We start from the raw sequence: 14,063 nt of genomic DNA, 5'->3' as shown, positions 1-14,063 counted from the left end.
ATCAATGTCAATGTGTAATTCAATTGTTAAATCCTTAGTATATGATATAACAACAAACAACTGTATCATAAATGTAAGGAAAGAAAGGTTGTGTTTTATGTCACATGATTTTTGCCAAAACTGTGAAGACTCCCAAGCATGAAAAAGGGTTTACACATAAGTTTGGTTCAACTCATGAATTCAATTGAATGTATCTATATTCTCCCTTTTATATCATAATGTATTCACATGGAAAAAATTGCTAATGTTTATTAATGACTTGGTACCCTTGTTTTTAGAAAGATCTATATACACTGAGTATACAAAACATTAGGAACACCTGCTCTTTCAAATCAAATGTTATTTGTCACGTGTGCCGAATGCAACAGGCCTTACAGTGTGAAATGCTTACTTACAAGCCATTAACCAACCATTTAGTTTTAAGAAAATACCCCCAAAAAAGTAAGAGATAAGAATAACAAATAATTAGTAGTAAATATCAATAGCGGGGCTATATACAGGGGGTACTGGTACAGAGTCAATGTGCGGGGCACAGGTGTCGAGGTAAATGAGGTAATATGTACATGTAGATAGAGTTATTAAACTCCTCTGACACCGCCTGGTATAGAGGTCCTGGATGTCAGGAAGCTTAGCCTCGGTGATATACTGGGCCGTACATGCTACCCTCTGCCTTGCTTTCGGAGGCCGAGCAGTTGCCATACCAGGCAGTGATGCAACCCGTCACGATGCTCTCGATGGTGCAGCTGTAAAACCTTTTGAGGATCTGAGGACCCATGCCAAATATTTTCAGTCTCCTGAGGGGGAATAGGTTTTGTTGTGCCATCTTCACGACTATCTTGGTGTGCGTTGACCATGTTAGTTTGCTGGTGATGTGGACGCCAAGGAATTTGAAGCTCTCAACCTGCTCCACTACGGTAGTATACTTAGAAAAACAATGCATTTAAAATGTGTGTTAAGTGTAAAGATAGTACTAGATATACTAAAAGAGTACATCTCGTATTTGTAGTATATTATGTGAATTTGTAGCATATTTAAGTATACTTCAGTATACTTGTAATATATAAAAATTTACTTTTTTCTCAAGTCAGAGTGAGTGTAAAGTTGGGATAGAGAAAGCACTGTGTGTGGGCGCCCATGCAGCTGGGGATCTGAAGTGCCCTGTGAGAGAGAGACAGGTTGAGATTTCCAGAGTTTGAGTGGGGAAGAAAGTGTCCTATGCTAAGGCAGTGACAAGAGTAGCAGTTAGCCCAAGGGTGAGGGATTTGACTGGGAGCCCCCCAGTGAGTAGGCCTGAAGAGAGGGATCCAGAGAGAATGAGTTTAATAAGGTAGGGTTTCTTGCGTTTATTGCTATGGTGGCGCTTGAATCAATTTGCAGTGGAAATTAAGAATGGACATTTGTCCAAACAAATGGAAAAATAAGCTAAATTGATGTGGGAAAGGAAAAGGCTAGGGTTGATAATTCCCCATCGTATCTTGGTAGAAGTATGTTTTCTGGAACTATGTACACCCAAGTCGGTAAACCCATTGAAGATATCCAAAGTGGTGGAGAAAGCTTTGGGTAAAGTCAAATCAGAGCAGGGCACTTATTAAAGGAGTCATTTCTGGAGTTGCATAATAAGTTGATATTAATATGCTAAAGTCAATTCCTGGAGTGGTTGATGTATGCTGGATGAATGGTGTGGTTCATGGCAAGAAGGAGAAGAGTTTGTCTCTCCTTGTGTTTAAAAAAAATGTGGAGTCCCTCCCAACCCGAGTGCAGCTGGGATATGTGTATTATCCTGTCAGAGCCTTTATATCCAGGCCTTTGCAGTGTAACAGATGTAAAATGTTTGGACATGCAGAAAGTGTCTGCAGACGGAATGAGCCGAGATGTGGGACATCTGGGGGAAACCACTTTGATGGAGACTGTATAGCAGACGAGAATTACAGAGGAATAAAGTATTGTAACTGTGGTGGAGAACATGAGGCGACATCCTTGGAATGCCCATATAGGGTGAAAGAGATGGAGAGACAAAATCAGGAAATTCAGTCTGTCTCCTATGCAGAGGCGGTAGAAAGGGTAGAAAAAGTAGAATGCCGAGTTGGCCTCCCACCAGCAGGATCCAGATATGCTGTATGTAAAGAAGGTGGACTTTGGGTTTTTAATGTCAGTGATGATGGCACAGCTAATGTGGAGGGAAAGTCAAGGAAGATGGGCATTATTGTGGATGCGGCAGAGTGGTTTGAAGAACTGAAGGAGAGAGAGATAATATCAAAAAGTATCTCCCACTCTCACCGTATGCAGTTTCCTTTTTTCACCCCTGTACAGTTGGTGGCGGTAATGCACCGTCAATATTGGATGCCAACCGCAGTTAAACCCCACCTAAGAAGAAGAAGAAGTAAACGGAAGTGAACCACAATGACCATGAACAATTTCTTAGACGTTCATTAACACCCTGGATTTCAAAATATGAGTAGTCATAACTGCACAGCATCACATTATCACCCCATATAGAGTATAATTCGTGTTGGAGACGACTTAATTGATAGAAGGTATATTGGTAACGCTAGCTACTAACGTTCGCAAACAATGGCTAACTGTATGGTGTTTCACACTCAAATAGCCTCCATCATGGAGGTGCTAGCGAATGCAGCCGTTGCAGAAATCTGTAAACTCGTAGACGACGACTATGCAGTGTTTCGTTTGGAAATAACCCAAAGCCAGAAAGAAAACAGGACATTACGGAGGAAACTACTGGAACTAAAGGTGGCACGGGAGCGCGCAGAGAGGACAATGCCAGAACGCGTCCTCGCCAGTCGTCCCAGTAGTGTCAAGATCCTCGACCGATACAGAGGAATGGCAAGAGGTACATTTTGCAGAAGGCCGAGGATGCGCGGCCTGTCGCACCGTTCCCCTCTGGACATCTGTTCAGATGTGTTACCCAGAATTTAGTCTTGGTCAGTTTTTGGATAGTATGCAATAATTTCCCTGATTACTTAGCTATTTTTGCACAAAAACACTCATTCTAACCAGATTATTAATTTACTGCATTTCCTGTTATTTACTCAATGAAAACAATGGAACACATGGAACATAATACACCGATCAATAAATAGTATTTCAAGAAGTTATGAGATGTTACCTTGGTGTACAATATACAGTTGAGCATTGACAGTACCTAACCTATCCACCTCTTTTCGCCCAATCACTCTCTTAGGTGAAGGACATCGCACTGGAGGCTACAGAAGCTTTGTTAAGCCAGTGGGACACAATACATGGAGAGATGACCAACCAATCACTGATGATGAGGGGAGTGGAACCTCAACCCAGCACATTATCATGATAGAGGTTAGTGTAATAGTATTACATCACAATTACAGTATATCAAATGTTGCCAATTTATTTCAGAAAGGCTCCCCTCAGCTATTAATTTGCTTACATGTACATCCTCATTTATCTGCTATAGGGAAGCTTGTGAGACTTCCCTATGACATTGTTATCCAATAACCTCCTCTCTTCTTTGTCAGTCTGCAGAGGCTGCAGGTCCTGTGGTCAAGCTGGAGCAGTCTGAAGGAGAGGAGGACCCACGACACATCACAGACATCCAGGCTGGAGCGCCCCCTGTAGCTACGGATGACCCCACCACTGCCCCAGCACAGCCCAGGACCCGACACAGCATCACGGAGGTCAGTGGAACACCAAACGCCGCACTCAAGTCAGAGTCAGAGACAGACACCGAGACTTTAACGAGGCTGGGGCGACTGGGCTGTCCTCCTGCTCCCCACTCAGAGTATTTACTTTACGCTAACCCGAGGACAGTTTTATCCAATCGGGACTCAGGTGATGCATTACAGACTCACAATGATCCGTCTTGTTCATACGCTACAGAGACACAGATGATATCTGGTGACATGCCTGTGGGCTTAGATACACAAACTAATCCAATGAGAGGGAACTGGAACCAGTACAGTAGTAGTGTATACTCTGAAAGGTACCTAGATAAGAAAGGGGAAGGTCTTGTCGTAGATGAGGTTAATGTGAAAGTTGAACGCAACTCTCCTCAGACATGGAATGCAGATGAGACTCACTTAAGAGAAGGACTCTCGCTGGACAACACCAGTGACTTCTTAGATTACAGGGAAAGCTTGGAGACAAATCGAAATGTTGTGACCCACTCCCCTTTACGTGCGTTCAGAGATTGCCACCCAGTGACCACGTCGGTGGAGTCTTCTGATTCACACGGCCGCGTCCATTTTGATCAGGTATTGAACTCAAATGACGGGACTAAAGCCCAGGGTCAGAGAGGGGACTCTACATCGTGCAATAGTAAAGAGAAACGGTTCCTCTGCATGTTCTGTAAAAAAGGCTTCAGCTGCCCCCATAATGTGGAGATCCACCAGAGGATCCACACCGGAGTGAAACCCTACAGCTGTACACAGTGTCACATGCGCTTCGCCCAGGCTGGCAACCTGAAGAGGCACCAGAGGGTCCACACAGGGGTGAAACCCTTCAGCTGTACACAGTGTCACATGTGCTTCGCCGAGGCTGGTGACCTGAAGAGGCATCAGAGCGTCCACACAGGGGAGAAACCCTACAGCTGCCCCCAGTGTGAGAAGAGGTTCTCTCGTCAGCACCAGCTGAAGATGCACCTGAAGATCCACACAGGAGAAACGCTGTTTGCCTGTATGCACTGCGGGAAGAGGTTCTCAGAGAGGAGCTACCTCAGAATACACCAGCAGAAAAATCATTCCAATCTATAACACCGAAAGAAACCATTTCATGTGATAGCTTCTGACGTTTAGATCAAACCCTGCATTAAAGACAAATTTATACATTGTCATTGCTATCACCAGAAAAGATCCACAGGTGCATTTGGAAAAACGAGTAACAGACTTCAGTGTTAAATATTCCTGGGTAGAATTTTGCATCCAGACATTGTGTGATATATAAGCCTAAAGTCTGTTACATATTATGTTTGTACTGTGTAGGATATATGTTTACAAATGCCTGGATTACTTCCATTCACCTACTGAATATTTTCCCAAGACACTTTTAATTAGAAAGTAAATGCAGTTCAACAAGTTAATGCTGATATTTAGTTGGGACATGTGTGTATGTGGTTTTCATATGGTGTGTTTATGTTTAATAAACACGAAATGGGACATTTATTGAGATTCTCTTTAATATTCATCACATATGATCTCAACCTATTCTGCATACACACAAGAGTGCTTTATAACCAATATACACTTACCAAATATTTCTACTAGGGCCATCGTTTAACGTGTGACATGTTTATTTCTGTACATTTTTTTGAATGCCGTTAATTGCTTTTCCATATCTTCACCACATGGAACCTTTTTTGTGTTTCCGCACCGGCTCTTTTAAATGCAGAACACAACAGGGAACACAGCTACAGTCAACGCTTGCACGTTTGCATAGCTGAAGACTGTGTGCCTCTAGCCAAAATCATGTGAGAGTTATACCCAATAGTATTGGAGCTATGTTTTTTCTTTCAGACGAGGATTGGTTTTAAACTACTCACAAGCTGCTGTTTTTGATTTGACAACAAACACCATTGGCTAGCTAGCTAGTCATGTTACCTAGCAACCTGATAACTTGACCACTGACTAGGCTATGCACATTTGGATGGCACAGGAAGAACTGAAAAGGAATAGGCTCCTCAAAAATTTCAAAGTTAGGCTGCATATGCAAGAGTGGGGTGTGTATGATTGTGTGTATGTGTGAGAGAGAGGTTGGGTGTTTCACATTTTTATTGTCATGTGCACTAGTCCAGCGAAATGCCATTCTTTCTCTTTCCCAACAAAGTAGTCAACAATATCATAGTCAATAGTGTGAGAGAGACTGCGTAGGACTATGTGAGTAAAGGTATCTGAACAGTACAGATGGTTATAATGCTTTCATCAGTTTAAAAGCTCTTTGTTCTTTGTATCCAAAGAGACAAGTTCTTTTTACCTAGAATGCTTTAACAGTACTTAAAATGGTGTGTGTAAGAGAAAGAGAGAGTGTGTCTGTACTGTGTACAAGTGTTACACTTCAAGAACATTGATAAGAGGGAGTAGGCCTACATAAACATTGGGAGCATTACAAGCTGTAGCTATGTTAGTGACTTTTGTGTTGTTTATGGTGAAAATGCTATTAAAAGATTCTGATGTAGATCAGTTTGTGTTTCCTTCCCTTACGATCAAAGCATCCTATGCCTGTACCTCAATGCACTACTTTTTAAATGGAAAAATCTTTCTTTGGGGACAAATTTGAGCACAGTTAAAAAATGTTGACTAATTCGATTTATTAATGCCATTAACTTGATTATTGTTATCGTTTGACAGCCCTAATACCTACACATACCCAGACACTAACAAACACCTAAAGTACACCTACTGTACATGTTAAAATAGTCAGGTTTGTCTGATAATGACTTATCATATCTCACTTATATTTACCCACAACATATTTATGTCCACCATGATGGGTTTAAAAACAATGAAGTCATTCTGCAACTACAGTATAGGACTCAAAAATAGTGGGGATGGATAACTCCATGCTGAAAGTGTGTTTTATTATCTGTGTGTGTATGTACCTGAAGGAGTGTAATCTGTATCACCTCTCTTCAAGGAGAAGGAGGAGGGTCCAGATGTGCTGCTGGTGAAGGAGGAGGGCCTGGGGAACCCTGAGGAGACCATGGTCATGGAGGACAACCAGACAACTCCTCCTGAACCCAAAGAGGAACCAGCTGAGCTGTACAGGACCACACACAATCTCACTGAGGTGAGCCCACTGTGAACTGGGTTGTTCCACGAAATGAGTGCCTTTTAAAAAATATTTTAAGTTGAAATTGTCCATCAATATTACATTTTAAAAGCCTGTTATGGGGCCTCCAGAGTGGAACAGCTGTCTAAGGCATTGCATCACCGTGTTGAGGCGTCACTACACCCTGGGGTTCGAGGAAGCATGACTCGACCTTCGCCTCTCCCGTGCCCGTTGGGGAGTTGCAGCGATGAGACAAGATCTTAACTACCAATTGGATATCACGAAAAAGGGGGTAAAATTACAAAAACAAAAATATACACTATTCCCGATTTTCTGGAACCCAACTTGCCGTGGCTATTGATAGAGATTTCTGTGCATGTGCTGGATTTTCTTTTACGTAGCTGCTGCCCACTCTGCTGCCTACTCTGCTGCCTATGTAGCTCAAATTGATACAATATTTTTTTGCTCATCAATTGGCACATAATACCCCATAATGACAGTGAAAACAGGTTTTTAGAAATGTTTGCAAATTAAAAATGCAAAAAAATACTAATAATACCTTATTTACGTAAGTATTCAGATCCTTTGCTATGAGACTCGAAATTGGGCTCAGGTGCATCGTGTTTCCATTGATCGTCCTTGAGATGTTTCTACAAATCAATCTACAGACAATACCCCATAATGACAAATCAAATCAGGCTTTTATACATTTTTGAAAATGTATTAAAAATTCAGAGCTGGAATATCATATTTACATAAGTATTCAAACCATTTATTCAGTACATGAAGCACCTTTGGCAGCGATTACAGCCTCGAGTCTTCTTGGGTATGATGCTACAAGCTTGGCACACCTGTATTTGGGGAGTTTCTCCCATTCTTCTCTGAAGATTCTCTCAAGCTTTGCCAGGTTGGATGTAGTGTGTCGCTGCACAGCTGTTTTCATGTCTCCTGAAAGGGTCGTTGTCCTGTTGGAAGGTGAACCTTCGCTCCAGTCTGAGGTCCTGAGCGCTCTGGAGCAGGTTTTCATCAAGAATCTCTCTGTACTTTGCGTCGTTCATCTTTCCCTCGATCCTGACTAGTCTCCCAGTCCCTGCCTCTGAAAAACATACCCACAGCATGATGCTGCCAACACCATGCTTTGCTGTTGAGATGGTGCCAGATTTCCTTGGCATCCACATCACCAACAAACTAACATGGTCCAAGCACACAAGACAGTCGTGAAGAGGGCACAACAAAACCTATTCCCCCTCAGGAGACTGAAAAGATTTTGCATGGGTCCTCAGATCCTCAAAAGGTTTTACAGCTGCACCATCGAGAGCATCCTGACGGGTTGCATCACTGCCTGGTATGGCAACTGCTCGGCCTCTGACCGCAAGGCACTACAGAGGGTAGTGCGTATGGCCCAGTACATCACCGGGGCCAAGCTTCTTGCCATCCAGGACCTCTATACCAGGCAGTGTCAAAGGAAGGCTCGAAAAATGGTCTCTTCTACTCTGCTGTAACTCTCTGTAATTATCTATGCATAGTCACTTTAATAACTCTATCTACATGTACATATTACCTCAATTACCTCGACACCGGTGCCCCCGCACATTGACTGTATATATCCCCGCTATTGTTATTTACTGCTGCTCTAATTATTTGTTGTTCTAATCTCTTACTTTTTTTTAGGTATTTCCTTAAAACTGCATTGTTGGTTAAGGGCTTGTAAGTAAGAATTTCACTGTAAGGTGTACCTGTTGTTTTCGGCACATGTCACAAATCAAATTTGATTTGACAATGACATTCCAGAAGATTCTGTGCTTCCACCTTCGTGAAAACAGTTTGGGGAAGGCCTTTTTTTCTTTCAGCATGACAATGCCCCCATGCACAAAGTGAGGTCCAGACAGAAGTGGTTTGTCGAGATCAACGTGGAAGATCTTGACAGGCCTGCACAGAGCCCTGATCTCAACCTCATCTAACACCTTTGGGATGAATTGGAACACCGACTGCGAGCCAGGCCTAATCGCCCAACATCGGTGCCCAACCTCACTAATGCTCTTGTCGCTGAATGGAAGCAAGTCCCCACAGCAATGTTCTAACAGCTAGTGGAAAGCCTTCCCAGAAGAGCGGAGGCTGTTATCGCAGCAAAGGGGGGACCAACTCCATATTAATACCCATGATTTTGGAAAGAGATGTTCTACGAGCAGGCGTCTTCATACTTTTAGTGTATGTTGATACTGGTATTGTGCTGGAGATAATGAAAGTGAGGTTGAAAAGTGGTGGAGTTGCCCTTTAAGTGTGAGACCATGCCTTTGAAATATCAAATCATTAGAGAGTGTCACGTAATCAAATCAACCAATATGTTTGCATAGTATCAAATCAACTAACATGTTTGCATAATACTCACAGCAATCCCTCAATCAATCCCTCAATCCCCCAATCAGAAGATGCTCCATAGCAGGGTTCTGATATCAGATTTCTTGATCCAGCATCCTCTCACTCTGTATCTCTTACAGTCAGTAGACATGGAAGATGGGAAGCCTGATCTGCTGCTAGTCAAAGAGGAGACAATAGAGGACAGACCAGAGAGCATTGATCTGCTGAGTGCACTAAAGATTGGGGAGCAAGGTAAGGGAGACATGCCAATTTACATTTTAGTCATTTAGCAGACACTCTTAACCAGAGCAATTAGGGTTAAGTACCTTGCTCAAGGGCACATCAACAGATTTTTCAACTTGACGGCTCGAGTATTCGAACCAGCAACCTTTGTTTACTGGCCCAAAGCTCTTAACCGCTAGGCTACCTGCCTACATACAGTAATAGATCTTCATTGGGAATTGTGATGCGCCTGGCTATTTTCTTTTCTTCTATAATGTCTTCATTCATGAAATTAAATCAATAGAACTTATATTTACGTGTAAAAACAGACATTATAATGTATGAACTTCACCAGGTAATTGACACACATAAAAACTCCATATGTAAAGTTCTCTGCCATGTTTTTAAAGTCTATTTCCTAACCTCTTCCTGCAGGTGGTTGGCTGGAGGCTAACAGAGGAGACTGGACAACAATTTTGGATTCCCAGACCCAGACTGGTGCAGCCAAGAGCCCAGGGGATGATATCACTGAGCAGGCCAGGACCAGAAGCGACATAGTGGAGGTCAGTGGATGGGACAGCATCCTCAACTCTGGGCTGGGGAACAACACTGTTAACCACAACCATAAACAGACAGTCGACCACAAAACAACAACCGAACTTGACAACGGTGCGAGGTGTAGATTTGGTCCACGGGATCTGGTAGGTATCCATATGCAGCAGGAGAGAACAGAAACAGACTCTGCAAATGATGCTCCGTCCTGCTCCTATAGTTGTGATTCAGAGAGACTGATGGCGCCTCAGGTTGACCTCCTAACAGGTGCTGCCTTCAGCATACCTTCTATAGGATCTATCAACTGGAACATGGAATCTGCGACAACACAGACCCTCCCTGGCCTTCGTCATCCTCACACTCTCCTAATGTTAAACCAGACCTCAGATAAAGCCAGTGCTTCAACACTAAATGGCTACACAAGCCCATTGACAAATGACAGTAGTAGTGATGCTATCAGTAGATCTGGTGGCAAAGAGAAGCTCTTCCCATGTTCGTTCTGTGGGAAAGCCTTCAGTTTCTGCAAACAGGTGATCCACCAGAGGGTGCACACGGGGGAGAAACCATTCGGCTGCCACCTGTGCCAGGCCAGTTTTTCACAATCGTCCAGCCTGAACAGGCACCAGAGAGTCCACACGGGGGAGAAATCCTACAGCTGCCCCCAATGTGAGAAGAGATTCTCCCGCAAGCACCAGCTGAAGATGCACCTCAAGGTCCACACGGGAGAAAGGCCATTCGCCTGTACTCAGTGTGGGAAGAGGTTCTCGGAGAGGAGATACCTCAAGATGCACCAGCAGAAAAAACACTCCACTCTGTAACGTAGAAAGTAACCATTCCACTTGATAGCTTCTGACGTTTAGATCAAACCCTGCATTACAGGTAGACGCAGCAAGATGACATAGATGCAGCCAGTAAACAGTAGTTGTGGGTCAATCGTTGAAGTGCAAGGCCTATACATTGTGTGATATATAAGGCATGTAATACAATATTGTGTTACAGCCTGAATTTAAGATGTATTTCATTTATATTTTTTGTCACACGCCTACACACTACCCCGTAATGTCAAAGTGGAATTATGTTCTTCAAAAGTTTTACAAATGAAAAGCTGATATGTCTTGAGTCAAAGTATTCAAACCCTTTGTTATGGCAAGATTCAATAAATTCAGAAGTACAAATGTGCTTAACAAGTCACATAAGTTGCATAGACTCTGTGTGCAATAATAGTGTTTAACTTGATTTGTGAATGACTACCTCATCGCTGTTCCCCACACATACAATTATCTGTAAGGTCCCTTAGTCAAGCAGTGAATCAAGCAGTGAATTTCAGACACAGATTAAAGAAGGGCCCCTATTGGTAGATGGGTAAAAATGAAAAAAGCAGACATTGAATATCCCTTTCATTACACTTTGGATGGTGTATCAATACATCCAGTCACAACAAAGATACAGACGGCCTTCCTAACTCAGTTGCTGGAGAGGAAGGAAACCACTCAGGGATTTCACCACGAGGCCAATGGTGACTTTAAAACGGTTACAGAGTTTAATGGCTGTGATAGGAGAACACTGACACAACAACATTGTAGTTACTTCACAATACTAACCTAATTGACAGAGTGAAAAGAAGGAAGCCTGTACAGAATAAACATATTCCAAAACATGCATCATGTTTGCAACAAGGCACTAAAGTAATACTGCAAGAAATGTGGCAAAGCAATTCACTTTTTGTCCTGAATACCAGTGGTGGAAAAAGTATCCAATTGTTATACTTGAATAAGCTATAGATACCTTAATAGAAAGTTACTCAAGTAAAATACTACTTGAATAAAAGTATTTGGTTCTAAATATACTTAACTATCAAAAGTAAATGTGTAAATCATTCCTTATATTCCTTATATTATTCCTTATATTAAGCAAAGCAGAGAGCACCATTTCCCTGATTTTGAAAATGTACGAATAGCCAGGGGCACACTCCAACATGATTTATAAATGATGCATTTGCGTTCAGTGAGTCCGCCAGATCAGAGGCAGTAGGGATGACCATGTATTATCTTGATAAGTGTGTGAATTGGACCATCTTCATGTCCTGCTCATCATTTAAAATATAACGATTACTTTTGGGTGTCAAGGAAAATGTAGGGAGTAAAAAGTACATTATTTTCTTTACGAATGTAGTGAAGTAAAAAGTAAAAGTTGTCAAATATAAATAGTAAAGTACAAATACCCCCAAAAACTGCTTAAGTAGTACTTCAAACTATTTCTACTTATTAAGTACTTTACGCTACTGCTGAATACAAAGTGTTATGTTTGGGGTGATGGGGTTCACCTTGGGGTCATGATAGGGGCTGCACCAAATGATTGATGTATTATAATAATTGATTATGCTTATGTTGTATTAATAGAAGGGGGGGGGGCTATAAGACCCCTCCTCCACTACACATGTAGGGTCTTGGAATACAGATTAGCAATATATATGCATTATAAGGTTTAATATTGTTCCACGGTTATTTTCTAGTCTCTGCTTCTTATAAGAAGCTGTCTGAGAGATGTGTGAGTTATTGCAGTCAAAACAGGGTGTCTGTGAGAAAGCGCCTCAAGACTAAAAGAGATTCATAGATGCAGAATCCTGCAGGGTAGTGAATGAGATAAGAGACTAGTCCGACATACCACTATAAAGCAACTTGGGGAGTGGAAAATTACTGCTGAGCCCTTAGAAAACACTGGAACTAATTGTCTCTCCTGCAGGTTTGTATAACTGTATATGCATGGGCTTGGTCTCATGAGTAGAAGGTGTTGACATAGGCAGTTACATCACTAGGGGTTGACTGTAAGAGTATTAAAGCAACTTGGACACTTTCCTATTTTGCATAACTTACTCGGAAACATGCATGCTATGTTCCCGTTGTCAACTTCTGTCTGCAATTGCATTAATAAAGGTTTTTGATTGATTTACTTAAAGATATTGTCTGATTGCTAATTTCACCAATAAGCAAATAATTGACAAGGAACCTACCCCAACATTGGTTGGAGGAGATTCTACACCATGGTGCCGAAGCTCCAAAATAAACAAGGTAAGCAGACATCTATTTATTCTAAGTCTGTAATTAATTGGCATTCACTGGTGTGGTTTCCCTCTAACAAGTAAGTGGCACCTCACTCACTCTAAAATATATACATACACTTTGAATATGACATAGTCGAATTCTAGATTGGAGAAATTACATAACGGGCTATTGGTGAAATGCATGATGTCAATATATGATGAATAAAATTAATGATTGATGATTTAAATATTTAGTTCGGGTGGTAATGCAGCGACCATTACTGAATACTAGTTATTTTATTTTTTGAGAGGTGATTCAGTAATAATCATCTATTTTATTTTGGGTGTTAATGCGGAGACCATTACTGAATAATAGTTGTTTTATTTTGGAGATTTGGTTCAGCGATAATCAATTTTTTATTTTGGAGAGGTAATTCAGTGACAATTACCCAATACTAGTTATTTTGGTTTTGAAGAGGTGGTTCAGCGATAATCATCTATTTTATTTTGGGTAGTAATGCAGCGACCATTACTGAATACAAGTTATTTTTTATTTTGTAGAGGTAATTCAGCGACAATTACCCAGGCCACCTTGACCTATGGGAGGGTGGTTTATTTTTTATTTTTGTAGAGATAATTCTATGTGAAATTTACCCAGTGAATGTTGAGTTGTTTATGAATAGTGCGTTGTATGTTTCATTTGTTTGTTTGTCTGTGGATTATGGCGGGGTTTTTGGGTAATAAAAGGTCATTTGAATAAAAGGCTGAACATATTTGTTAGTGACACTGTCTTACCATATGACAGTATAGAAAACCCTTAGTATATCAATACAATTATTACATGGAAGTCCTGAAGATATTTTCATTGAAAATAACTTTGTGACACTATCACTAGGGAGCACTGGTGTATAACATATTACTGTTACGCTGCACCCTTAAGATAGACTTTAATTTCTAATATTATATCCTGCGGTTGTCTCTGTGAGGCCCGTGTGTGAAATATATTTGAGTTTAGTAGAACCATTTACTATAGCCTGGATTAAGTGAAAGTAGAATTAGGATTACAGTATCATCCACTGTTGTTTAACACATACTGAAAGGAGATAGAGAAGAATTTATATAGGCATGTGTCTACATA

At 41.4% G+C, this 14,063-nt stretch overlaps 1 protein-coding gene across 3 annotated transcripts in view; it reads left to right on the top strand.

Annotated features, from left to right (window-relative positions):
- Positions 1 to 13,688, top strand: part of LOC109894063 (endothelial zinc finger protein induced by tumor necrosis factor alpha-like) — a 28,665-nt gene extending 14,977 nt beyond the window's left edge. The window contains exons 1-6 of one of the 3 annotated variants that reach the window (XM_020487281.2): positions 2,374 to 2,848; positions 3,200 to 3,330; positions 3,510 to 3,668; positions 6,619 to 6,771; positions 9,252 to 9,363; positions 9,769 to 13,688. In XM_020487281.2, the coding sequence (XP_020342870.2) occupies positions 2,572 to 2,848; positions 3,200 to 3,330; positions 3,510 to 3,668; positions 6,619 to 6,771; positions 9,252 to 9,363; positions 9,769 to 10,703 (1,767 nt within the window). In that variant the 5' untranslated portion in view covers positions 2,374 to 2,571 and the 3' untranslated portion in view covers positions 10,704 to 13,688. Of the gene's footprint in view, positions 1 to 2,373; positions 2,849 to 3,199; positions 3,331 to 3,509; positions 3,669 to 6,618; positions 6,772 to 9,251; positions 9,364 to 9,768 lie in introns of those variants that run through there. The other 2 variants (XM_031828176.1, XM_031828177.1) reach the window with 2 other exon arrangements.
- Positions 13,689 to 14,063: the final 375 nt, after the last annotated feature.

This window comes from Oncorhynchus kisutch, linkage group LG7 (assembly GCF_002021735.2).
Source record: "Oncorhynchus kisutch isolate 150728-3 linkage group LG7, Okis_V2, whole genome shotgun sequence".
Taxonomy (NCBI): domain Eukaryota; kingdom Metazoa; phylum Chordata; class Actinopteri; order Salmoniformes; family Salmonidae; genus Oncorhynchus; species Oncorhynchus kisutch.
The sequence above is the reverse complement of the archived record's forward strand: the minus strand, read 5'-3'. Positions and strand labels throughout refer to the sequence as shown.